Below are 23,449 nucleotides of genomic sequence, written 5' to 3'. Positions count from 1 at the left end.
AGTGCCCTGGTGTTTCCTATGGAGGCAGGCTGGGAGAGCAGGGCATGTTCATGTAGTGAAGAGAAGGATCCAGGGAGACCTTAGAGCCCCTTTCAGTGCCCTAAAGGGCTCCAGAAGAGCTGTAGAGGGATTTTGGACAAGGGCATGCAGTGCCAGGACAAGGAGGAATGGTTTTGAAGAGCCAGAGGGCAGGGTTGGATGGGATACTGGGCTTCCATCACACACATCCCTGTCTCCAGTTTCTGAGAAGGAAAAACACTTTTTGGCTTTGAGAGGTGCCAGGAGTGCCTTGATACCCCCAAAACCGCAAACCTGGCTGGGCTGGGGCATCTGAGAGTCCCCCCTCTGTCCCAACCCCTCTCCAGCTTGTCACCAGGAGATGAGGGAAGGATCAGCGTGCTGGGGGGTGCTGCGTGCCGGGTGTCCCCGAGACGATGGGGGCTGCGTGCCGGGGGTCCCTAAGGGGACAGTGGCTGTGTTTGGGGGGTGCTGCGTGCCGGGTGTCCCCGAGGTGCCGGTGCCGTGTCCCGGGGGTGTCCCGGCGGTGCCGGGGGTGCAGGGGGCGGTGCAGGGGGCGTGTCCCTGGGCGGGGGGCGGTCCCGGACGCCCCTCGGCCCCGTCCCGGTGCCCGCCCCGGTCCCTCCCCCGCCGAGGCGCCGGCGGTCGGCGCGGCCGCGGGGCTGCGCTCCCGCCACCGCTCCCGCCGCCCCCATGGGGCGCCCGACGGCGCGGCCGGCCCGGCGCGGGAGCTGAGCCCGGAGCCCCCCCAGGTACCGTATCCCCGCCGAGACCGGGCATCCCCCCTCTCCCAGCCGGGCATTCTCCCCCCGACCCCCGGCACTGGGTGTTCTCCCCGCTCCAGCCCCCGGCACCGCGCATCCTGCCCCGCTCCGCGCCCCATCCCGGTCCCGGGCCGCCTCCCGCCACCGCGGGGCCGAGCATTCCCCGAGCCCCGGACCGCGCATCCGCCCCCCGGGACCGGCTGTCCTTCTCCTGCCCTCCCCGGGGTGCTGGGGCGCGTTTCCCGGCCCGGTGCGGTGGGAAGGGGATGGAGGGGGCAGGAGCAGCCCTCCGCGGGGGTTTGTGATGGGCACCCGGGGGGCTCCTTGGGCGGGGGGTGCCCCCCAAGCCAAGGCAGGCGGGACAATGGGGAAAAGGTTTGTTTTGCCCCTGGAGCACAGACCCCCCAGCGTGGCCATGAGGTGCCCCGGCCGTGGCGAGGAGGGTTTATCCAGAGCCAAGGCTGGGCTTCAAACCTCTGGAAAATAGATGGGTCACTAGTTCTGAGGCCCAGCATGCGCCCCGCGGATGGCATCCTCCCACCTCTCCTGCCTTTGCAGTTGCGTTTCCTATTTAAAAGGGGCTTTTCTCTCCCTCTTTTGGCCTGGAAGCCGGCCCCACCGGGCTGGGAGCCCAGCACGGCTGTCGGCCGGTGCCGGCTGTGCCTGCTGCGACTCCAGAGTGAGTTTTGGGATTTGCATCTCTTGGCTGTGCCTCCCTTGCACCCCCAAAGCCGCCTGGGGAGCAGGCTCTGGAAGAGGGGAGGTGCTGGGGGATGAAGATGGAGGAGGAAGAGGAGCAGATGTAGCCGAGGTCTGGGGTTTGGCTGGGCAGCCTCCCATGTTGGAAGCACTAGGGGAGCGGGAAGGCTGGGATGGGCTTCCCGGGCGATGGCGCGGAGCCCGGGGCGCTCCCACCCCCTGTGGCACCGAGTGCCCCTCGCTGCCGGAGGGGATGTCCCGGGAGCAAGGCTGCCAACTCCCGCTGAGCTCCTGCCCAGCTCCTCGGGGCTGAAAACTTCCAGAAACCTCAGCCAGGCTGCGTTTCCGATGGCTGCCGGACTTTTCCGGACCTGCTTCCCTGCTCTTTCCCCGGCGCATCCTCTCCATGCTGGGGGAGCCGACACCCCCTCGTCTTCCCGCAGCGCTCCTGGCCGTGGCACCGCTCACATCCCGAGCTTGTTTTTCTCCCCTGGATGGGAGAAAAGAGCGGGTTTTGGGGTGGCTGGGCTGGGGGCAGGCAGGCATTGCCTGAGGAGGAGGCAGCCAGGCAGCGGTGGTGGGACATTTCCTTCCTGGAAGGCAGGAAGTGATTATGTCTTTGCACGGAGCCTAAAAATAACGGGCAGGTCTCTGCTGCGAGCAAAACTCCCCTGGGATTTGCTTGATTTTTGCTTTATTTATTAAGAGAGCGGGGCGGGGGAGAGGAGATCTGTGAGCTCCGAGTCCTGCCGCATCCCAGACCACGCTGCTTGGCGTGCATAAGGTGCTGCTTGTCCTGGGAAAGGTGCGGTCTGCAGCGCTTTCCCGGCGTGGAAAAGCGGCCCCGTGTAAAAGGAGCCGTCCCGCTGCTCCGGCAGCCTTCACCCCGTTGGGAGGGGAGCCGTGGTTAGCTATGAATAGCACAAAATCACAGCCCTCGCCTTCCCAAAACGCCCCGGCCGGCTCCGCGTGGCGCTGGCCGTGCCGGGATTGCGAGCAGGGGGTTGTGCTGGGGGGGACAGGCTGACATCCTTGGGGACACCCTGCTCCCCCTGCCAGCCAGAGCGGGGTCACACCGCAGAACCTCCGGCGGGGAGAAGCTTGGCAGCTCTGCTTTGGGTGTGGGGCTCTGGTGCTTCCTGGCGGGCTGGGGACTGGACAAAAGCTTTGCCCGCAGGTCGCTGGTCTCTTTGGAGATGCCCCCAGCCTTTATCTTCATGTTTTACGGCTTTTTGTTTTGTTTTTTCTTTGTGCTACCGAAAGGAAACCCTTCAGGCGAGTGTGCTCGCAGACCTTGAAACCGCTGGCGGCACAGCTGGCAGCGCTGGCGCTTCCGAGTCAGGGCTTTGTTCCTCTTCCCGTTGCTGCTCCTTGATGAAACCCCTCACCCCAACAGCAAGCAGCCCAAGCATCTCCTGCCTGCCCAAAAAGCAGCACCCAGGGACAGATGGAACCTGCCAGCAGGCCTTAAAAGCTGTGGGGTGTGAGGCAGCAGTTACAGGTGGGCTCTTTGTAAAACCCTGGAGTCACTGAATGGTTTGGAAGGGACCTTAAAGGTCAGGGGACCTTAAAGGGCAGGGACACCTTCCACAAAACCAGGTTGCTCCAAGCCCCATCCAACACTTACAGGAGCGTAATTCCTCCTAGGCTGTGCTTAGCAAGGCAGGTTAATTATGCTGATTAATAATGCAAAGCAGGTTTGTGAAGAAGGGCTGCAGCCTGGATACCATTCCCAATGGATTCTAGCATCCTCCTCATGGTGGGGAGCACATTGGCATCCCCATTTTTGGGGTGACTTTTTTTCTCCTCCATTCCCTGTCTCAAACAGCTTTCCCTGGCTTCAGGCTGGAGGATTTTAAGTCAAGTAACTAAAGGCAAGTTGGTCACATGGAGGATGGGGATGTGGCACTCGGTTTCCTGCCAAAAAACAGGAGCATGTTGGGGAGGGGGTGTGAAGTGCCTGATCCTCATTATTCTGGATGCTCCTGCTTGGATTTGGGGGCAGGCATCCCACTGGTGCTTTCCTGTGGTGCTTGGCAGATGCTGGTGGGGGGTTGGCAGCACCGATCCCAGCCTGACTGGGAAATACCTCTGGACTTTGTAGGAAATGCTGCTTATTTAGTTACATTTTTGGCCATTGCCACCAAAGGATGAGCTCGTGAGGATGGAGTCGCTTTTGCTCCTTTAAAGATATTAATAAATCAGTCAAGGCTTCCAAAAGCAGAGCTGTCTGCTGCAAAGTTGCCTTTTCCTGCCCGTGGCAAAGTGCTTTTGGTTGATTTGAGGCATTTTGGTTCTTTGCCTTATTTTACCCTCATGGCTCAGTGAGTGGACAACACGTTCCAAATCATCCTCAGCTTAATGTGTTATTTCTCACCTTTATTTTTTGTTTTATTATGTGCTTTTAAGAAGCCGGGCCGCTTCCTTCCGGCATCACCTGGAACAACAGGAGCCTGGTTCCCATGCAGCCTCTGCTCTGGGATATCTCCTGGCACAGGCAGGCTGTCCCAGAGAAGGTGATTGTGTGGGATTTCATTTTCGCTGTTTTTTTGAAGAAGAGGGTTAAAGAGCACGCCGGGGCGGGGGGCTCAGCTCCAGCTCCGCTTCCTCCGGGCTCTGGTGATGCCCCTCCGGCTGCACAGGAGCTTCCTGCTGGCCTGAGGTGTTTCCTGCCTCCCTGCTTGGCTCAGCAGTGCTCCAGGGGTGCCCCTGGGTCCCCCGAGGTTGCATCCACGCTGACTCCATGCTGAAAAGCCACAGGGGCTGCCCCACGCCGAGGAAGGATGGATGCATTAGGAGGATGCTGCCATTGCTGCTGCTTCTTCCCAAAGGGCTTTGCTTTTAATTTGGAGGAGCTTTAAAAGCTATAAAATGTCTCGAGGATGCACGGAAGGGGATTTATTTGATTTATTTCCTGCTGACAATGAGGCGGCCAGGCAAGTGCACGCTTCCTCCTCGGCGCGGTGGCCGGGGCAGATGCATCCTGCAGCTGCAGCCTGACCACCTCCCACTATATTTAGTCCATTGTTTGCTCCAGCTTTGAGTCCTCGCCAGGTCCCCGGGTGTGGGAATAACCCCTGGGCCGGGTGGAGGGTGGGAGAGGTGGGAAGGCGGAGGGCAGAGCGTTGTTACAGCGTGGTGACTTCGGTGGGAGAGGCTGCGGCACCCGCACGCACAGGATCCCTTGGCACGCTCAAGTGGAATTCTTGGGATGTTCCTGGTGGCTCCTCTGGTATTCCCTGTCCGGGCTTGGCAGAGCTGGGTGTTGTGAAACAGGGTCTGGAGGGGAAGGGAAGCACTTCTGCCCTGCCCACCCTGAGGCTCCGCTTTCTCATTAGGCAGCAGGAATAATTAATAGGCAGCACTTTGAATTTAGGGAAAACACCTGGAGAGGAGCACTGCTGGTTTGTTTGGTGGGATGCCCTCTGCAGGGTGTTGGTTCTTTTGGCAGCTGGGGAGAAAATGGGTTCTCTTTTCAGGAGCCTTGGCCGTGATTGATCTCAGGCTTGGCTTTGGGGTCTGTGAAGGGACGAGCTGCCGGCTGGGGGAATATTTCTGGGATTTGTCCCCAAAAAAGAAGGGCAAGGTGCAGAAAGGAGACCAGGATGCTGTGCAGGGGGATGTTGTCTCTGCGTCCTCTCTCTCCTGGGATGGAAACCCCCAAATACAGTGTGGTGGAAGGGAAGGGATGCTCAAAACCAACCCTTCAAAACCAGCCCATGCCAGCTGATGGCTAATGACATCGTAAACTCCACGTGGCTTGCTTCCCAGCCTGCTAACCTGGAATCACAGAATCCCAGAATGGTTTGGGGTGGGAAGGGCCTTAGAGATCATCTCGTTCCACCCCCCTGCCGTGAGCAGGGACACCTTCCACTAGACCAGGTTGCTCCAAGCTCCATCCAGCCTTGAGCACTTTGAGAGGCATCGACAGCTTCTCTGGGCATCCTGTTCCAGTGCAGGAACACCTCATGGTGTTGCTAACAGTGACCAGTGATGGGGAAAATGATGATATTTGGGCTACTTCAGAGCCCTTTGGTGGGCTGGTCCCAGCCAGGCTGCGCCCTGGCCTCCTGCTTCCCTTGGCTGGCCCTGTGATTGTGGCATCTCCTCCCATTGCAACCACCAGCAATATTTGGTAAAGTTTTCAGCCAAGATCATTTTATCTGTTTTCCTGAGGTAGGGTTTTGCTTCCCTACCCATCCCAGTTTGTGTCCCAGCTTGCAGAGTGGGCACTGTGGGGGTGTAAATCATCCTGCTCCCATCAGATGCAGCAATGCCAGTAAATAGCTGCTCCCATTTGGATAACACCAGCACTTCCCTCTTCCCATGGCTTTTTAGAGCAGTTCCCTTGGCTTCCCTCAGTGCCCACTTTGGGTAATTTCGGTACTTTTCTTGCTTGGTTTTGCCTGCCCAGCCTAAGCAGGGAGTAGGGGAAGAAGCTGAGATGTGATTTCCTCTCTCCGTTCATTTTGTGGTTTGAAAGACAATTTCCAAATCTGCCCGGCGTCTTTTATGCCTGTTATTTCTTGGTGTGGTTTGTCGGGAAAAGAAAATGTCCCTGGGGGTTTTAGGGTGAAAGTGGGTGTCTGTGGGGAGGGGAGAAAGACAAAAGAAATACAGAAGCTGCCTGCCTTGGAACTGGGGGGTGGAATTCCATCCTGCAGCATGGGGATGGCTGGAGCAAACCCAGAGGGATCGATCCAGCCCACTCTTGAAAAGATGCACCCATTCTGAGCAAGATTAGGGAAAAAAAGCATCCTGGCTGGATGCCCCATTCCTGCTTGCTGCCTGAGCTCTCCAGAGCGCTTGCTCTGAAACACTCAAAACCTCCCTATTTTTTTTTTTTTTTGCTTTATTTTTGCCCTCACAGTGTTAACGTGAAAGAAACACTCAAAAGGACTTTGGAGAAACGGCACTGGCCTGAAACAGCTGTTTTTGTTTTCCCCCCTACTCTGCTCTTGTGTGTAAAAGAAACCAGGCTGCCTAATGGTGCAGAAAATTCACAGTAGAGCAACAAGTTTTCTGAGGAGCAGGGAAGAAAGATGGGGAGGAGGGGAAAACGTGTGCCTGGGCACAGTGGTCTAGAAATAGCACATTTTCTGCAGGCTTTTCCCCCCACTGGAAGCATTTGCAGCTGCTGGGGGCATCACGTTCGCTGGGATCGCAGTAAGGGATTGCTCCTGTGCTGCCTGTAAGGCAGGAGGAGCAGCTGCAGAAGGGTTGGTAGGGCTGGGTTAGCGCCATTCCCGGTATTCCCAGCGCTGAGCATCGCCTCGGAGCAGGTACTGTCCCCTTTCGGGTGCTGCCAGGGCTATTCCCATGCAGCACAAAGGAGGTTTTACTGGGGACTGTCTCGTTGGAGTGGGCAGAGTTCTTGTCTTTTCCAGGCTGCCCCTTTGCCATCCCTGGCTTTGTTGGGGAGCCGGGATCCGGCCCTGGCTGGCGCAGACAGTCGGCTCATTGTCCCAGCCCGCTGGAGTGTGGCGGGATGCTCCTGGCCGCCGCCAGCCTGGCCCTTTTCATTCCATCCTTGTTCAGGGATGAGCTCCCTGGGGATGGAGCAGGGGCTGCTTTCGGGGTCCCTGGCTGCTCCCCCGGTTTGGGGGTGAGCGGCTGCTGTGCAGGCTCCTTCCAGGCTGGCACACACCCGCAATGGCCAAGCACCCAGTAACACGTGCTCTCTGTTCCAGAGTTTTCCGTGCGGGGAGGGACTCGGGAGTGGTGTGTGGGTGCTGGGAAAGCAGGGGACGGGGCTCAGGCTGTGCAGTGCCATGTGCTGACTCGGCAGATTTTAGGGACCGGATCCAGCATTTCGCCCTTTATTCCCCCCCTCCCTCCTCAGCCCTACTTTCACCTCCCCGATGGAGCAAGCTGCATGGCAGGCAGGAAGAAAGCCTTTTGTGGGAGCGGGAGGGAAAGGGCTGGCTTAGCCTTCCTTCCCTGGCCGGCTGTCAGCAGGGGGTTGCCCTGTGCCTGCCTGGGATTTTCCCATCCTAAATCAGGGCTGGCTGAAAAATAAATTCCACCTGCCTTTTCTTTCTTCCCCTACCTCCTTGTTTTGTTATTTTTCCCCCCCTTTCCTCACTGCTGCTCTCTGCCTGCCCCGGCGCAGCTGCCCACGGATGATGGGTACGACGGCCAGCGCGGCACAGCAGGCGGTCTCGGCATCCCCCCTGGAGAGCCGGGCGCCGGGGGACGGCAGCATGGAGGACCAGCACTCCCTCAGCATCCACTCCTTCCAGACCCTGGGGCTCCACAACAGCAAGGCCAAGTCCATCATCACCAACAAAGTGGCGCCCGTGGTCATCACGTAAGTCCTCAGCAGCCTCCAAATTTCTGGGTTTCCCCAGCCTCTTCTCTAAATATTGGGGTTTGTTTTGATCTTGCCCTATGCCATCATTTTTTTCCTTTGCCCACCTGTGTGCTCTTGCAGGTACAACTGCAGGGAGGAGTTCCAGATCCACGATGACCTGCTGAAGGCCAACTACACGGTGGGACGCATTTCTGAGGCCACGCTGGAGCACTACCTGGTGCAGGTGAGCATCTCTGCTGCCAATTTCATCACCCAGCTCATTTCAGCCTGGGCTTTGGGGACCTCAGGAGTTTTTTAGGGGGGCTCATTGCAAAGATCACGTAGAAAAAAAGCCACTTTTACACTCCGCCGTGTTGAAGTCCCACCTCGCTCAAATCCACTGATGTCCCACCTTCTCTCTTGTGATATTTTGCAGGGGAAATACTTCATGGTCAGGGATGTATATGGAAAATTAGATGTTTTGAACACTACTGGCAGCTGCGGCGCTCCCAACTTCCGTCAGGCCAAAGGAGGTTACGCGGTGTTCGGGATGGGGCAGCCCAGCCTCAATGGCTTCAAGCTCGTGCTGCAGAAGCTGCAGAGAGAAGGCCACAAGGTTGGTGGGAGGGTGGGAACTGGCGTGGAAAAAAGCCAGCAGAGCTTTTAGACAGCCTCTCCCCCGCTCTTTGCAGGAATGTGTCTTCTTCTGTGTCCGTGAGGAGCCCGTGGTGTTCCTGCGGCTGGAGGGGGACTTTGTGTCCTACACCCCCCGGGGCAAGGAGAACCTCCACGAGAACCTGCAGCGCCTGCAGCGGGGCGTGCGGGCCGAGAGCCTGGAGCTGGCCATCCGCAAGGAGGTGAGCTGGGACGGGAGAAGGGCGCACATCCCGCGGGTCAGAGGCCAGAGGAGGGGTTGTGACGGGGCTTTTCCCGTCTCCCGTAGATCCGCGACTTCGCGCAGCTGAGCGAGAGCGTCTACTACGTGTACAACGACCTGGAGCGGCTGCGGGACGAGCCCCACGCCGTGCGCGTGCAGTGCGACGAGGACATCCAGGTCACCGACGAGGTCTATCGCAGACCTGTCTTCCTCCAGCCCTCCTACAGGTCCTTCTTCCTCCTCCTCCTCTTCCTCACACGTGCTCGGGGCTCTTGGCACCCCTTAAGCCACGTGTCCCCCGTGGCGGTGGGGATGAAGCCCCTCCGCGGTCCCATCCTCACGAGGGCTGTCCCCATCCCGGCAGGTACCACCGGCTGCCCCTGCCCGCCGAGGGAGCCCCTTTGGAGGAGCAGTTTGATGCTTTCATCCGCTGCCTCAGGGTGAGCAAAGGGAAAGCACCCGGTCCTTGGGCCTTCTTGGGGTGGGGTTTGCTCCTGTGATGTGTGGAGATCACGACTGCCTGAGAGCATCTTCTGGTTTTCTTAACTCTGCGTGTTAGAGGGTGCCTGTGCCTGCAGATCCCACTCCCCGTGCTGTAGGATCCTGCTGGAGAAGTCCCATGTTGTCCAGCACCTCATCCCTACCCCTGGCTAGAAATGACCATCCCTGGCCACCTCCAGGCAGCTCTTCCCTAAGTGGCTTTGGCAGGAATGATCTGCCTTTGGTGCAAAGGTTTTTAATGTCAGAGCTGCTTTTTTTTTCTTTAACATTCTAGAAGATGAGATCTCACTGGTCTGGGGATGAGTTGTGGGAACATCTCCAGTGGGGTGGACAGGCTGGTGGATGGAGAGGGCACTGGGCAGGGGAATGCAGTGGGTGGGCCACCCATTGTCCTGTGCTGCTCCATCCACCCCATCCCCTGAGCAAAAGGGAAATGCCACCCACCCCTCCATGCATGGCCTCCATCCCAGCCACTGATGGGGCAGACCTGGCTCTCCTGGAGGCCGCTGGGGTATCCATCCACTCACCCACCCACCCATCCCTGTGTCCCTCCCTCCTAGGAGAGCCCCAGCCTGCTGCTGCGGGACCCCGGCAGACCCCCGCCCGCGCTGCTCTTCGGCTGCCAGACTGGCGTGGGCAGGACCAACCTGGCCATGGCCATGGGCACCCTGGTCCTCCACCACCACCGAGGAGCTGCCCAGAAGCCTGAGTAAGCAGAGCAGCCCCCAGGGTGGGACTGGGGCATGCCCGTTCTCCTGGGCCTGGTTTGATTTCCTCCTTCTCCCACGGCAGCTTCCCCCCCTTGCCCAAGACATCTCCTAGGGACAGGCTCCGGGTCATCCAGACCTTCATGGAGATGGTCCCCAAAGGCCAGCAGATAGTGGAGGAGGTAAGGGGGTGCTGGTGAACCCTCCAGAGGGAGCTGGCTGGGAGGGAGGAATGGAGATTCCCCCCGGATCCGAGGCTTACGGATTTCCCGCTTGCTCCTCCCGAGGTGGATGGTGCCATTGCCTCCTGCTCAGAGATGCACGACATGAAGGAAGCCATCTACGAGTACAAGAAGAAGCTGGAAGGGATTGGGGAGGACTATCAGATCCAGGTAATTAGAGGAGTGCTCGGATGCGAGCCATCGGCGCTGGGAAATTTATTGAGCTGTTTTTGCGCTGGGATGAGAAGAATGTAAATTCTGGAAACCCAAAGCTTCCTGTGAGCTGGAGATTTCCCAGCGATGTGAAACCTGGAAAGTTGTGGAGCGTCTCTTTCTTTTCCCCCACCCCCCTCAGTTGTTTTAAAAGCCATGAAATGGAGCAGGCTGGGATTGGGGGAAAACAGACTGGTTTGGGCTTTGCTACTGCTTCTGGTAGATGACCTTGGGGGCAAATAATATCCTGTGCCCTGATTTCATCAGCTCTAAAATTGGAAAATCAATATCAGCCTGGATGGTAAAAGTCCTTGGGAGCTGGGAGGGATCATTGCAAATATAGTCACCCAAGGTCAGGCTTTTCTAGTTGTAGATTTATGGTTTTTCCTGTTGTTTTGAAGAGCCATCAGGCTGGATTTCCGTGCTGGAAAGCTGTGATCTTCCCTGCCCAACCAGGGGGCTCCTCACCAGGTGATAGGAGTGCTCAAGTGGAAGTGCTGCCCTGATCCCAGTTTCTTTGGAGATTGATTTTCCCATTTAAATGTTGAACGTGGAGTGGAAGTGCTGGAGCTGGTTGTAAAGAGCAATCTTGTACCAGGTGCCCTGTGGCAAAAAAAAACCCATAAAAATGATTAAGCAACAGGAAAAGAAGGCATTTACTGTCACTTTTTTGGTGCCTAGTGTCAAATCCCAAATTTTATACTCCCTGGTTCCCTTTTAGGGTGGATCTGGTGCTGCTCATGTGCTGGCAGGTTCTCTTGCACAGCAGGGGAAGGTTGGGCATGGGACAGGGGATTTTCCCATTGCCTTGAAGCCTTTCCCTGACTTTTCCCTGCTGGGGGAAGCTGCTCTGTGTCATCCTGGACTCCTGGAAAACAAACAGCTGGGGGACTGCCGTAAATAAGCCTCAAGGAGTGTTTATTTGAAGTCTTTGTGGAGCAAGAGCAGGTTTAAACAGTGGCAAGGGGCCAGGAAAATGCTCTGGGGGCACATGGAGGGTGAGGAGGGGAGCGGGGATAATGCTCAGTCATCGGAAAACCAGCCTGGACTTCTTTGTGTAGGGGTGGTACTGGGTGAGCTGGTTGGTTTTGGAGGGAGGAAGGGCTTTTCTGGGCACGGAGGAATGAGGTCTGTGGCTGTGGGTTTCTGCCTGGGTTTGGGGGGCAGAAATGGAGATTTAAGCCCACAAGTGATGGAAGTGCAGGTGAATCCTGGTGTGGGATGCTGAGCAGCCAGACTCCCACAATACCTGGCTTTCCACAGCTGAAACCTCAGTGGATCATTCCCCTTTCCACCCACAGGGTGAATGCGAGGAGGTTTGCCTTGGGTGGGAGCACTGGGCTGGATTTTATTGCAGGAATCCAAGTGCTCGGGAAGCAGCACCGCTCTGCTGTCGGTGCTGCCAGCAAACCTGGCACAGCTCCATCCCCACAGGCTTTGTTTTGAGTTTCCAGAGCAAATCCCACTGCCTTTCCTCTTGATAAATGAGTGCAGGCCGGATTTCTCTTGTGGAGAACAAGTAAATATTCATGAGTCAGCCACGTAACGTCAGGGATGAGCAAACCCCGCTCGCCGAGCTGAGCCCGGACACAGCCCCATCCCACAGGGTTTTCCATCCTAGCCTGGGAAGTGGGCTCCCACTGGCTCTCTGGGGATGCTTGTGCATGCCATGCTTGGTGTTCCTTACCTGGTGCCAGGTTAATTTGTTGGATGGGATGCTCAGAGGTACAAAGACCCCCCACTCCTTCCAGCTGAGGTTTCTGAATTATGGAAAATTCCAAGGGTTTGAGTTTCTTCTCTGAGAGGGGATGGCTGTGGTGCAGAATATGCCTGGGTGTGGAGGTGATGATGAAGAGGAGGAGGAGGAGGAGAGCTTGCTGGAAACACAGGTATCAGGATGTTTCTGGACATGGAAAAGGGAGACATTGGAACTGAAGGATATTGCAGGGTGTGTGGTTGGCACAGGGCCCTCTCTCCCCAGGGATGCTACTGCCTGAGCATTTCATCCAAAGGCCGTGGAGGTGGCTGGAATGGGGGCAGGACCTTGCATTTTCCAGACCCATCCCCTTGGGTTTGAATGTCCCAGCTGGACAGTGTGTCCATGTGACAGCCTGGACTGGTTGGAACTGCTCCAGGTGTGTCCTTGTGTTAAGGGAAAGCTTTTGTTTGGAGCTGAAATGTGAATTTATGCCTTGGAGCATCATTTAATATGGGAAACTGGAAATGTTCCATTAAAAAAAATAAAACTAATTCATCCAAAGTGTCTGCAGGGCTTTTTCCCAGCCTCCTGGTGTGCTGTGGGCCGCAGGACTGGTCAGCACTGAGCATCACAGATTCCCTGTCCTTTGCTTCCAGGGGAGCAGCACCAAAGAGTATTTCCTCCAGAGGACTCTGCAGAGCCTCGAACGCTATTTCTACTTGATTGCCTTCAACTACTACCTTCACGAGCAGGTAAAACCCGCCAGAACAACCCAAAACCTTCCTTGCCCTCTTCTTTTCCGGCTCCGTCGTGCGGCGGGAGGGCGGGGGCTTCCCCCTTGGAGTTTCCCGAGCAGGTTTTCTCGGCGGGGCAGGGGGATCAGAGCCCAGGCTGATGGTGCCTCCCCCGCCGGCAGTACCCCCTGGGCTTTGCCCTCAGCTTCAGCAGGTGGATGTGCCGGCACCCGGAGCTGTACCGGCTGCAGGCGGGCACGAACTGCGCGGAGCTCACCGTCACCGCCGAGCTCGTCACCAAGGGCGCCCGAGTGCTGGTGAGTGGCACTGCAGAGGTGGGACTGGCACCTTGGCGGGGTGCTCACCCTCGCAGAGGTGTGGAGGGCTGGGAGAACCCCCCAAAAACCCCGCTAAGCCTGTGGTGTGCTAGCCTAAGTTCTCGCCTGGCGACTCCAAGAGGTGAATGCTGCAGCTCCGTGGTCTCGTGCAGGTTAAAGCTGTGCTGTCTTCTGGCACCCAGTTTGCCCTTGTATGGGAATAAATCATGCAGACTCTGTTTTCTTCATGGTGGAAAAAGCCCGTTCTTTAGTCACACAACTCGTTTTTATACCGTTTTACAGACCTCCTGTGTGACTCCAATTGGTCAGTAGCGTTCTTGCCAATTACTTTACTGGTAATTAACAAGTTGTTACCCTCACTCAAATCCCTGGTGTGTACATGCAGGAAAAGTGGTTTGTGAGAGATAGTTTTCATTTTTCTGTCTAATGGTGTAAAAACACTGTTGTTTTTCACCCAGGAATAGACTGCTATGCTACAGAACTTCTCACCCCAGGATTGCTTTCATATGGGAGCTTACAAAGGGCTAGCTTCCCTTAGAAGAAATGACAGGCCAGCCAGAGCAGACCTGATTTTTGAGGCCTTTTTCGTATAATTTTTTCACTTTACTGCATCACCCTTGCAGATGGATGACAGAGAGCAGGTTGCAATTTTAATAAAGGAAAAAAAGTAGGAGATGTTGCCACATTATATTATTTCAATATATTAATTAATTCAAAGCAAATTAATTCAACTCAGCTGGCTCCATAAACTAGCCCCTGGGCTGACTGACAGGAACTTCAACCAATTACGTTCCTTCCTAAGCTGCCAGCATGTCACTGGTCCAGGATTTGGGGAGAGTAGAAGATCAGACCTATGAGCTCTCCAGACCTGGTTTTTCAGATGTCCTTTATAAAGAAGGGCTTGAGAATAAACTCCTTCTGTTGCCACATGAACATGGGGTGAGGGGTTATCTTTGTCTCCGAGCCAGTCACAAAGGGTTTCCCTGTTGTAGGGCAGGTGTCCTGGGGTCTTGGGGTCTGGCACCCTCAGCAAGGATGGAGCTGGGTGGTTTTAGAGTCCCTTCCATGTGAGGATAAACGTGTGGCCAGAGATCCCTGTGCACGTGGGTGTGTCTGGAGCATCCTGTGACGTGAGCCTGGGCAGCAGCTCCGTGGTGGGGCGGAGGAGGCTGGGGCTCTTGGTGCCTTGTGCTGCAGGAAGAGCCTGTTCCGCCTTGGAAACGCAGCTTTGAGCCCTGGCTGCTGCCGAAGGAAAGGTCTGGGGGCTTGTCCTGAGCAGGGTCTGCAGAGCTGAGAGTGGGAAGGGGCATCCCTTGCCTGGCCCTTGCTCCGTTCCAGGTGGCGGATGAGCGCTTCTGCCCGGATGTGCTGAGCACTGCCAAGGAGATGAGCGTGGCCAACTTCCGAAGGGTGCCCAAAATGCCCGTCTATGGGACAGCACAGCCCAGCTCCAAGGTGAGGGACACCACCCCATGTCAGGCAGGTGTTGTATTTGTGGGGTGCCCCGATGAAGGAAGGAATGGTGAATCTGACTCCATGTTCTCAGAAGGCTAATTTATTATTTTATGATACTGTATTATAATAAGGAACACCATACTCAACTATACTAAAGAATACAGGAAGGATACTTACAGAAGGCTAAAAAGATAATAATGAAACTCGTGACTCTGCAGAGTCCTGACACAGCTTGGCCCTGATTGGCTGATAAATCAAAATAATTCACACCAGAATCCAATGAAACAATCACCTGTTGGACAGACAATCTCCAACCACATTCCAAAGCAGCAAAACACAGGAGAAGCAAATGAGATAAGAATTTGTTTTCCTTTTTCTCTGAGGCTTCTCAGCTTCCCAGGAGAAAAATCCTGGGCGAAGGGATTTTTCCAGAAAATGTGAATGTGACAGGCAGGGACCCCGCGCTGGCTGCCAGCCCTCCCCTCACCCTTGCCCACCCTTCCCTTAGAGCCTGGGCAGCGTCCTGCGGTACCTGACGGATGCCAAGAGGAAGCACTCCCGCATTTTCTGGATCAACCTCCGGGAGGAAGCGGTCCTGGAGGGCAATGAGCAGATCTATACCCTGCGGGAGCCTGGGCTCCTGGAGGAGCTCATCCCTGTGCCTGCTGCCTCGCCCCAGCAGCTGGAGGTGAGCTCTGGGAGATGCTGGGTGCTGTGGAGGTTCCCAGGAACCCTCGTGGGTGATTTCCACAGGATTTCATAGTTCCTCGCCCTCTGGAGCTGCTGGTTTTGTTTTCCTCTGGGAGCAAGGGAGGAAAGCAGAGATCTACCCTGGAAGAATTTATAGCATGCCTTGAGAGCAAGGGTAAAAGGCAGCTGGGGAAAGGGGAGCGGATGTCCCCAGCTGGATTTCCAGGGGAGACAGGCAGTGGGGGAGCTTGGCTGCCAGCAGCAGCGTGGCTGCATGGAGGAGTGCATGGTGAGGAATGATGCTCCTGGGGCTCCCACCAAGCACAGAGGGTGGGTCCTGAGCAGAACTGGTGGCCAGGACCTGGTGTGGGGTTTGGGGTGTTCACCTGTGTGGTTTTTTTGAGGGTTTTTAGGACGAAGGAAGAGATGAATTTGACTCTATGCTTTTAGAAGGTTGATTTATTATGTTATGATATTATATTAAAGAATGCTATACTAAACTATACTAAATAACAGAGAAAGAACACATCAGAAGGCTTAACAAGAATGATAAAGAAAATTTGTGACTGACTCTTCAGAGTCCGACACGGCTGGCTGTGATTGGCCATTAAGTAAAAACAATTCACATGCTGGATAAACAATCTTTAGACTACATTCTAAAGCAGCAAAAACAGGAGAAGCTGAGGCTTCTCAGCTTCCCAGAGGAAAATCCTAGGTAAGGGGATTTTTCCAAAAAATATGACAGTGACACACCTGCATCAAAAAAGATTGATTAAAATCCTAATTAAAACTTAGGAGGGGCGGGTGTTACAGTGAGGGTTTCTCTGTTCTCTGCAGAAACTGGAGGCTGCCCTGAAGGGGGACCTGCTGAAGTGCCAGAAGTGGCTGGAGGTGTACCTGGAGGCAGAGAAGCAGATGAAGATGTTCAAGAGCTGCCTGACCACGCAGGAGATATTCAGCCAGCAGAAGAATTCCTGCCAGGGGCTCACCTACCGCCGCATCCCCATCCCTGACTTCTGTGCTCCCAAGGAGCAGGTACCCAGGCAGGGATGGAGCTGCTGCCTCTGTCCCAAGCCAGCCTGATGCTGTGCAGGAATGTCCCCTGGGTGCTCAGTGCTGGTGGGGTGCTTGCCAGGGCAGGGGGGGATCCCCAGGAGATGCTGCATGCAGAGGCTCTGTGCCTTCAGGTGGGCAAGGATGGAAACAAGGATTTCAGCCTGGAGGCTGTAGGACAGAGGGGACCCCAAGGTGAGGAAGCTCTGCATCTCTAAAAACCCAATGGCTTCATCCTGGCAGGACTTTGACCGGCTGCTGGAGGCCATGAAGAGCGCCCTGGCCGAGGACTCGCGGGCAGCCTTCGTGTTCAACTGCTCCAGTGGCCGGGGCAGGACCACCACGGCCATGGTCATCGCTGTCCTCACCCTGTGGCACTTCACTGTGAGTACAGGGGGCTGCAGCAACCCCTGGTGGGGTTCCTGGGGAAGCTCTGGAGAGCCCGTGGCACAGCCAGAGGGTTGAAAGGAGTGTGGGCAGGGTCAGGGTGGACTGTGGGGTGGACATCTGTGTGCTCTCATTTGCCGTGCCTAACTCCCAGTGAGCTCCAGAAGTCTGGGTGAATCCCTGGTGAGCCTTTACCCTCTTCCTGAGAGCTGCCTCCCGAGGATGAAGGCTTAAGGGAAGGGAAGTCATGGAATGGTTTGGGTTGGAAGGAACCTTAAAGCTCATCTTGTTCCACCCCCTACCATGGGCATTGACACCTTCCAGTATCCCAGGTGCTTCCAAGACCTGTCAGCCTGGCCTTGGACACTTGCAGGGATCCAGAGGCAGCCCCAGCTTCTCTGAGCACCCTGTGCCAGGGCCTGGAACAGTCCTCTATCTATCCAGACATGTGGCTCCCTCCTTGGGCAGGGGTGAAGTATTCAAGTTCTGGTAAAGGCAAGGTGGGGGATGCTGGGCTGGGCACAGGCTCTGCATTTTTGTGCAGCCCATAATGACCCAGTCCCCTCTGGCCACCCCAGGGCATCCCTGAGATGAGTGAGGAGGAAATCGTGAGCGTGCCCGATGCCAAGTACACCAAGGGGGAGTTCGAGGTGAGTCCTGGGCTCTCCCTCTGCCCCCTGCAGCCACAGCTGCTTGTTGGGAGGGGCGGTGGGACAAGGCAGGGAGGCTCCTGGTGAAGCCCTGCTGCTCCTGCCCGTGCTCCAGGTGGTGATGAAGGTGGTCCAGCTGCTGCCTGACGGTCACCGGATGAAGAAGGAGGTGGACATGGCCCTGGACACGGTCAGCGAGACCATGACCCCCATGCACTACCACCTGCGGGAGATCATCATCTGCACCTACCGCCAGGTGAGCCCCTCTCCCCGGGCACCGCGCCGTTCCAGGGGCTGCAGCCGGCCCCTGCGACCAGCCCGGCCACAGCTGGCTCATTCCCCAGGCTGCAGTGTCACCAGAGAGGTGCCAGGGCTCTTGTGGTCACTGTCACCCAGAGCTGTCCCTTGCTGCACTGCATCCCACATCCCACCCAGCATTCCTCTCCTGCAGCATCCATGCCATCCCATGCCATCCCATGCCATCCCATGCCATCCCATGCCATCCCATCCCATCCCATCCCATCCCATCCCATCCCATCCCATCCCATCCCATCCCAGAGGCACAGCCGGCAGAGGGCAGGGCTGCTCTGTCCTGCTCCACTCCCAACCCCAGAGGCTCCTCTGGCTCCTCAGAGTTTGGGAAGGAGATTCAGCTTTGGGAAAGGGAGCTGCCCCTGGGAATGGACTCCATGGCCAGTTCAGCCTGTGCTCCACAGCCCTGTTTTACTCTGTGGAGCTGATGAAGAAGCAAAAAGGATTATTTTAACCAGATTTGGGATGCTTCAAACCTGTGCAGCTGTATCGTGGGGCCTTGGAAGGGCAGAGCCCAGGGCCTGGTGTTATTCCTGGGGTGGTTTGTGCCACATCCCGCTGGCAATTCCTCACTGCAGCTCTTGCTCCAGCTGCCACTGATCTCTGTTTTCAATTAAAAGCCACCAACGATTCATGGAGGGAAGAAAAACCAAAATGTTCAATCACCCAGGAACATCTGCAGCTTCCTGGGGGTTTGCTTCCTGAGATCCTCTGCATTTTTTTGGGGAGCTGGGAGAGAAAACCTCTGGAGACCTAACTATTTGCAGATGTAGCAAATATAAATTATTTATAGTCACATTTATTTTTATTAATTTATCTTTACTCAGGATAAGTACTTTAATTTAATTTTGGCTTTCCCTCCTTTACTATGGGCATGTGGGGAGTTTCACCTGCTTGGCTTGTTTTTTTTCCTCAGCGATGGGCAGCTTGGGGAAGAGAATGATGGGAATTGTTGGGGTTTTGGGAGCCTGCTGGGAGATGCTTTTCAGGGTTAGGGCAAACAGAAGGGATGGGAAAGGTGTTTAGGGGGCTTGGTTTGGTTTGTTCCGACCTCTTCCCACCCCTAACTGGGAGGAAAAAATAGGAAAATGTAGGAAAATATAAATAGTGGGATAAAAGATAAAAGATAGGATAGTAAGATGGTAAATAATAAGATAATAGAAGAAAAATAGGATAAGAGAATAAAATGAGAAGTAATAGAGTAATAGAAGAAAATTAAATAGGATAATAAAAAAATGAGAAGTAATAGGGTAACAGAAGAAAATTGGATAATAGAAGAAAATAAAATGGGATAATAGAATAAAATTATAAGTAGCAGAAGAAAAATAAATAACAATCGAATAAAACAATAAATAATAGGATAAAAAATAAGTAGGATAATATAACAACATGGTAAATAATAGGATAATGGAATGAAAAATAAATAGGGTAATACTGTACCAGGATAAATAACAGGATTATAGGATTTGTTTTCTACAAATACTGGCACACACAGGTGGAGGAGACACCTTTTCCCAAGGGCAGAGCTGGAGTGAGGAATTGCTGCTTTTTGGGGTGGCCTGTGGGATCAGAGCTCTGATTTATTAGTATTTATTAATTCCTAGAAAGGTCAGCATGCAGGGCTTAAAATAATGGCAATAATAATACTACTAAAAATACTAATAAAAGTACTGTATAATTACATACAATATCTAATAAAGCAATAAATACAAATCATGAATGCATGAACACTGTAATATATATAAAACATATAAGAGATATAAGAGATATATTTATAATTTATATCCAAGGCTGGTGGAGGGATCTCTGCTCTAGTGGAGTCCTGACTCCTCTCCCTCTCCCTCTCCCTCTCCCTCTGGAACCAGAGGCTGAATCCAGGTGGGAATGCCTTGCAGGGAGATGTTTTTCCCTGGGGAAGTGCTTTACAGTCCAGGAACTCATGGTTTGGGGTCCTGGCTGCCTATTCCTGCTCCTGCCCCCCACGTTTAGCCATCCCTCACCTGTTTCTGAGCTCTGGGAATGTTGTACCCGCTGGAAACCACAAGGAAGTGAGAGCCTGGAGCGCCAAGCCCAGCAGGAGCGGGCTGGACGGATGCTCTCATTTCTGTCCCCAAAGTGTCCCTCCCTCTTCCTGTGCCCTTCCCAGGCTTCTCCCAGGGCTGTGGCTGAGGGTGGGATGCAGGCTGTCCCCTGGGGGTGCCACGGGTGCCTCACTCTGTTGTTCCTTCCAGGGAAAGTCGAGCAGGGATGAGCGGGAGGCGCGGACGCTGCAGCTGAGGAGCCTGCAGTACCTGGAGCGCTACATCTTCCTCATCCTCTTCAACGCCTACCTGCACCTGGAGAAGAAGGACTCCTGGCAGAGGCCCTTCAGTCTCTGGATGCGTGAGGTGAGGCTTTCCCAGGCTGCCACCTCGTGTTTATGTGGGAATACGGGAATTTACTGGGAAGCAGGCACCCATCCTTAACTTACACCTGATTTCTGGGCTTCTTGGGGCATCGTCTGTGCTCCCTTTGCTCCCTGGCTTGGTGGCTCTCATGGAAAGCCACTGGAGATGGATGGCATCCCACCACATGGAGGGAGAGCTCTGCCACCCCAAACCTGCTTTTTTCCCCTGGTTTGAGTTTCCCAGGGATTTTGTTGTGGTTGCAGCATCTGAGGCTGGGGGGCCACCAGCCAAACCTGCCTGGGCAGGACAGGTGGGAGGTCTGGGAGGGTGGGATGGTGGCATTGGATATCCAGGGGGATTGGGAACCAGCTGGAAAAATGGAATGGGGGCGAGTGAGAGACCCTAAATGATCCTTATGGAATGGGGGCAGGCTGGGTAAGAGACCCTAAATTACCCATATTTCCTGCTTGGGGGAGATGTTGGTGCTGGGTTCATTTGGGACATGTTGATTTGAGTGGGAATGTTGTGGGGGCTGTAAATTTCCCTGAAAAAGGGACTTTGGAGGTGGTACAAGTGCTGTGGGGGGCATAGGGGTGTGTGTGCTGGTGCCTGGGGGGGTTCTTCTGCATAAAAGGAGAGTCAGGGTGGAGAAGAAGAAAATGGGGATATGGCAAATTATTATTTATTATTGTTATTATTACTACCATTATCATTATTATAATGATAATTATTATTTGCTGCTATTACTATTACTAATACTAAATTTTAATTATTTGTATTTATTTAAATTTTATTATTGCATGACTGTATCTTATTATTTTCACTCTCAATTTTTGTTCTTTTATTGCGTTACTTCTATCGATGCACCCTATAATTTCACTTGGTTTTTTTTTATTTATTTTGTCATTTCCATCTCTTACTTCTATTACGGTGCAGAGAGTTTTTCTCCCCCTTCCCGGCCGGCGCTGCTAATTCCTATTGGCATCTTTGATCCATCCGGCGGGAGATGAAAGGGCGGAGCTGGGGCCGGAGCCGGTGCCCGCCCCGCCCTGGCATCCCGGTTATGCCGGTGTTTGCATTGCCGCTGGGGCTGGAGCAGCTGCTGGCGAGATTTGGGATGTTTGCTGGTGGCTGAGTGCAGCAGTTTTTAATGCGGCACTTTTTGGGCTGCATCCTTTCATGCTGCCTCTTTTGAGGCTGTATCTTTTAGTGCTGCACCTTCTGGAGCTGCATCCTTTAGTGTTGCACTTTTTGGGGCTGCACCTTTAATGCCGTATTTTTTGAAGCTGCACCTTTTGGGGCTGCATCCTTTAGGGCTCCATCCTTTAGTGTTGCACCTTTTAGGGCTGAACCTTTAATGCTGTATTTTTTAAAGCAGCACCTTTTGGGCCTGCATCCTTTAGGGCTCCACCCTTTAGTGTTGCACCTTTTGGGACTGCACCTTTTGGGGCTGCACCTTTAATGCTGTATTTTTTAAAGCAGCACCTTTTGGGGCTGCACCTTTAATGCTGTATTTTTTATAGCTGCACCTTTAGTGCTGCACCTTTTTGGGCTCCACTTTTACTGTTGCACCTTTTAGGGCTGAACCTTTAATGCTGTATTTTTTAAAGCAGCACCTTTTGGGGCTGCATCCTTTAGTGCTGCACCTTTTGGGATTGGACCTTTACTGTTGCACCTTTTGGGGCTGCACCTTTAATGCTGTATTTTTTAAAGCAGCACCTTTTGGGGCTGCATCCTTAGGGCTGCACCTTTTGGGGCTGCATTTCCAGCTCATGGATTTATATCTGCCCTCTCTCCCGGCTTTTGCTGGAGCATCTTCTAGTGCAGCATCTTTTCTTTTGGCACTGCGTCTTTTTGGAGTGCAGCCCCAAAAGGTGCTGCCCCTTTTAATGCCACATCTCTTGTATGTGGGGCTTCCATCCCCTCCTCCCCACTCCCCCGTCTGCTGGAGGGGAGGGAAAAACATCCAACCTGTGGATACAAGGAGCCTTTGACCCCCGGGGCGCCCCTTCCCGCTGCATAATCCTTGCGTTTTTAGCAAAAACAAGGCGCCATTGTAGCTTTTTGGCAGGAGGGTGCCAAAGCCAACAAACCCTGCGATGGCTGACCCCAGCAGCAAGGAAGAGGCTTAGAAAATGGATAAACTGGGGCTGGAAAGAGGCTGGGGGGAGGTGAAGGGGGTGCTAGCCGGGATGGGGGGGATGCCGGGGATCTTCACCCTGGAGGTGGCAAAAGCATCCCCGGGGTGGGAGTGGGCTCCAATCTCCCTTGTCCCTCTCTTTCCAGGTGGCAGCAGTGGCTGGGGTCTACGAGGTGCTGAACCAGCTGGGATTCCCGGAGCTGGAGAGCCTGGAGGGCAAAGCCCTGTGCACGCTGCGGGGCCGCTGGCAGGCGCAGGGCGCCACGTCCCGTCCCTTCCGCGGGGACTTCGTGTAGGATGGGGCCCCTGCTGCTGTCTCTGGGGTGGGGAAGAGAGAAAAAAAAAGACTGTTTTCCCCAAATCTGAGGGTGTGGGGAGGGAGGGGCGAGCCTCGAAGCTGCCTTAGGATGGGAGGATTTCTGGGGTTCTTTTGGACGCAATAAAAATGTTGTAAATTAAAAATCGAGACCTTCCTCACTTTCTCCCTGAGGCAGCACGACATTTACACAAATTTATATATTTGTACACACAGAGGTGTGTTTATGTGAACAAATGTACACACATGTACATGTCTATAAACACATCAACATATATATATATGGTTATATTTTTATGGCTCCATGTATATACGGAGCCATAAACACCAGCAGCCAGAATTAGGACTCACAGAAATCCCAGTCACTTCAAACCTGGGTATTTTTAGGGCTCGGGCATATTTGTTGGTTCTTCCCACCTCTTTTTAGCCATGGGTGCAGCTGTGGGAATGGCAGCTGTGGTACCCAGTTTTGGGGTCCCACTTCCCCCTGCCTCGAGCAAGTTGAGTGCCAGGGTGGTGCTGAGGGGCCTGAGCTGCTCAGCAGAGGCACAAAAGCAAAATTAATGCTGGGGGGGGGAGGTTCCTTTGTTTGTTTTTTAAGGAAAGAGTGAAAGATGGAGTTAATGCAAAGAAGATGATAGAAATGAGGGGTCCCAGTGCCCCGCTGGGCTCGGGGGAAGGCTCCAGGAGGGAGGAGAGAGCAGGATGGGGAGCGCAGAGCGGGAGCACACGTTCCCTCTGTCCCAGCAGCCGCTTTCATCCGCCGCCAGTGGCGGGAGGTGGCAGAAATTCAAAGGTGGAGGCTGGAAAGAAAAACAAGGTTTTAAAATAGCAGAGCTCTGCTTTTTCTTCAGCCTTGGCTGTGACAGACCCAGGTCCCAAGGGGTCCCTCGTTTTCTTTTTTTTTGGCTGAGCCGCACATTTGGGGGTGTGCTTTCAAATTTTTTTTTCCTTTCTTCAGGCAGAAATACCTGCCTGAATGTTTTGCCCCTCACT

General features: G+C 54.5%; 1 protein-coding gene across 1 annotated transcript; it reads left to right on the top strand.

Moving 5' to 3' along the window:
- Window positions 1-646: 646 nt before the first annotated feature.
- Window positions 647-22,599, top strand: PALD1 (phosphatase domain containing paladin 1). The gene is made up of 20 exons (XM_041468087.1): window positions 647-770; window positions 7,594-7,791; window positions 7,915-8,017; window positions 8,210-8,389; window positions 8,466-8,630; window positions 8,717-8,877; window positions 9,015-9,090; window positions 9,712-9,860; window positions 9,944-10,040; window positions 10,146-10,250; window positions 12,648-12,743; window positions 12,908-13,042; window positions 14,402-14,518; window positions 15,027-15,206; window positions 16,046-16,243; window positions 16,505-16,645; window positions 17,227-17,298; window positions 17,414-17,554; window positions 19,842-19,997; window positions 22,284-22,599. The coding sequence occupies exons 2-20, from the start codon at window positions 7,604-7,606 to the stop codon at window positions 22,431-22,433; spliced, it is 2,610 nt and encodes an 869-aa protein (XP_041324021.1). The 5' UTR covers window positions 647-770; window positions 7,594-7,603; the 3' UTR covers window positions 22,434-22,599.
- Window positions 22,600-23,449: the final 850 nt, after the last annotated feature.

The sequence above is a fragment of the Pyrgilauda ruficollis genome, unplaced genomic scaffold (assembly GCF_017590135.1).
Source record: "Pyrgilauda ruficollis isolate IOZ18807 unplaced genomic scaffold, ASM1759013v1 scaffold210, whole genome shotgun sequence".
Lineage (NCBI taxonomy): Eukaryota > Metazoa > Chordata > Aves > Passeriformes > Passeridae > Pyrgilauda > Pyrgilauda ruficollis.
Note: the sequence above shows the minus strand (reverse complement) of the source record. Positions and strands in the feature narration are given on the sequence as shown.

Bases quoted from the DNA above. Each gene is read 5' to 3' on its own strand.
- PALD1 (XM_041468087.1), top strand. From the start codon at position 7,604: ATGATGGGTACGACGGCCAGCGCGGCACAGCAGGCGGTCTCGGCATCC. The intron at 8,878-9,014 runs GTCCTTCTTCCT...CCATCCCGGCAG, and splicing joins TTCCTCCAGCCCTCCTACAG to GTACCACCGGCTGCCCCTGC. The intron at 12,744-12,907 runs GTAAAACCCGCC...CCCCGCCGGCAG, and splicing joins ACTACTACCTTCACGAGCAG to TACCCCCTGGGCTTTGCCCT.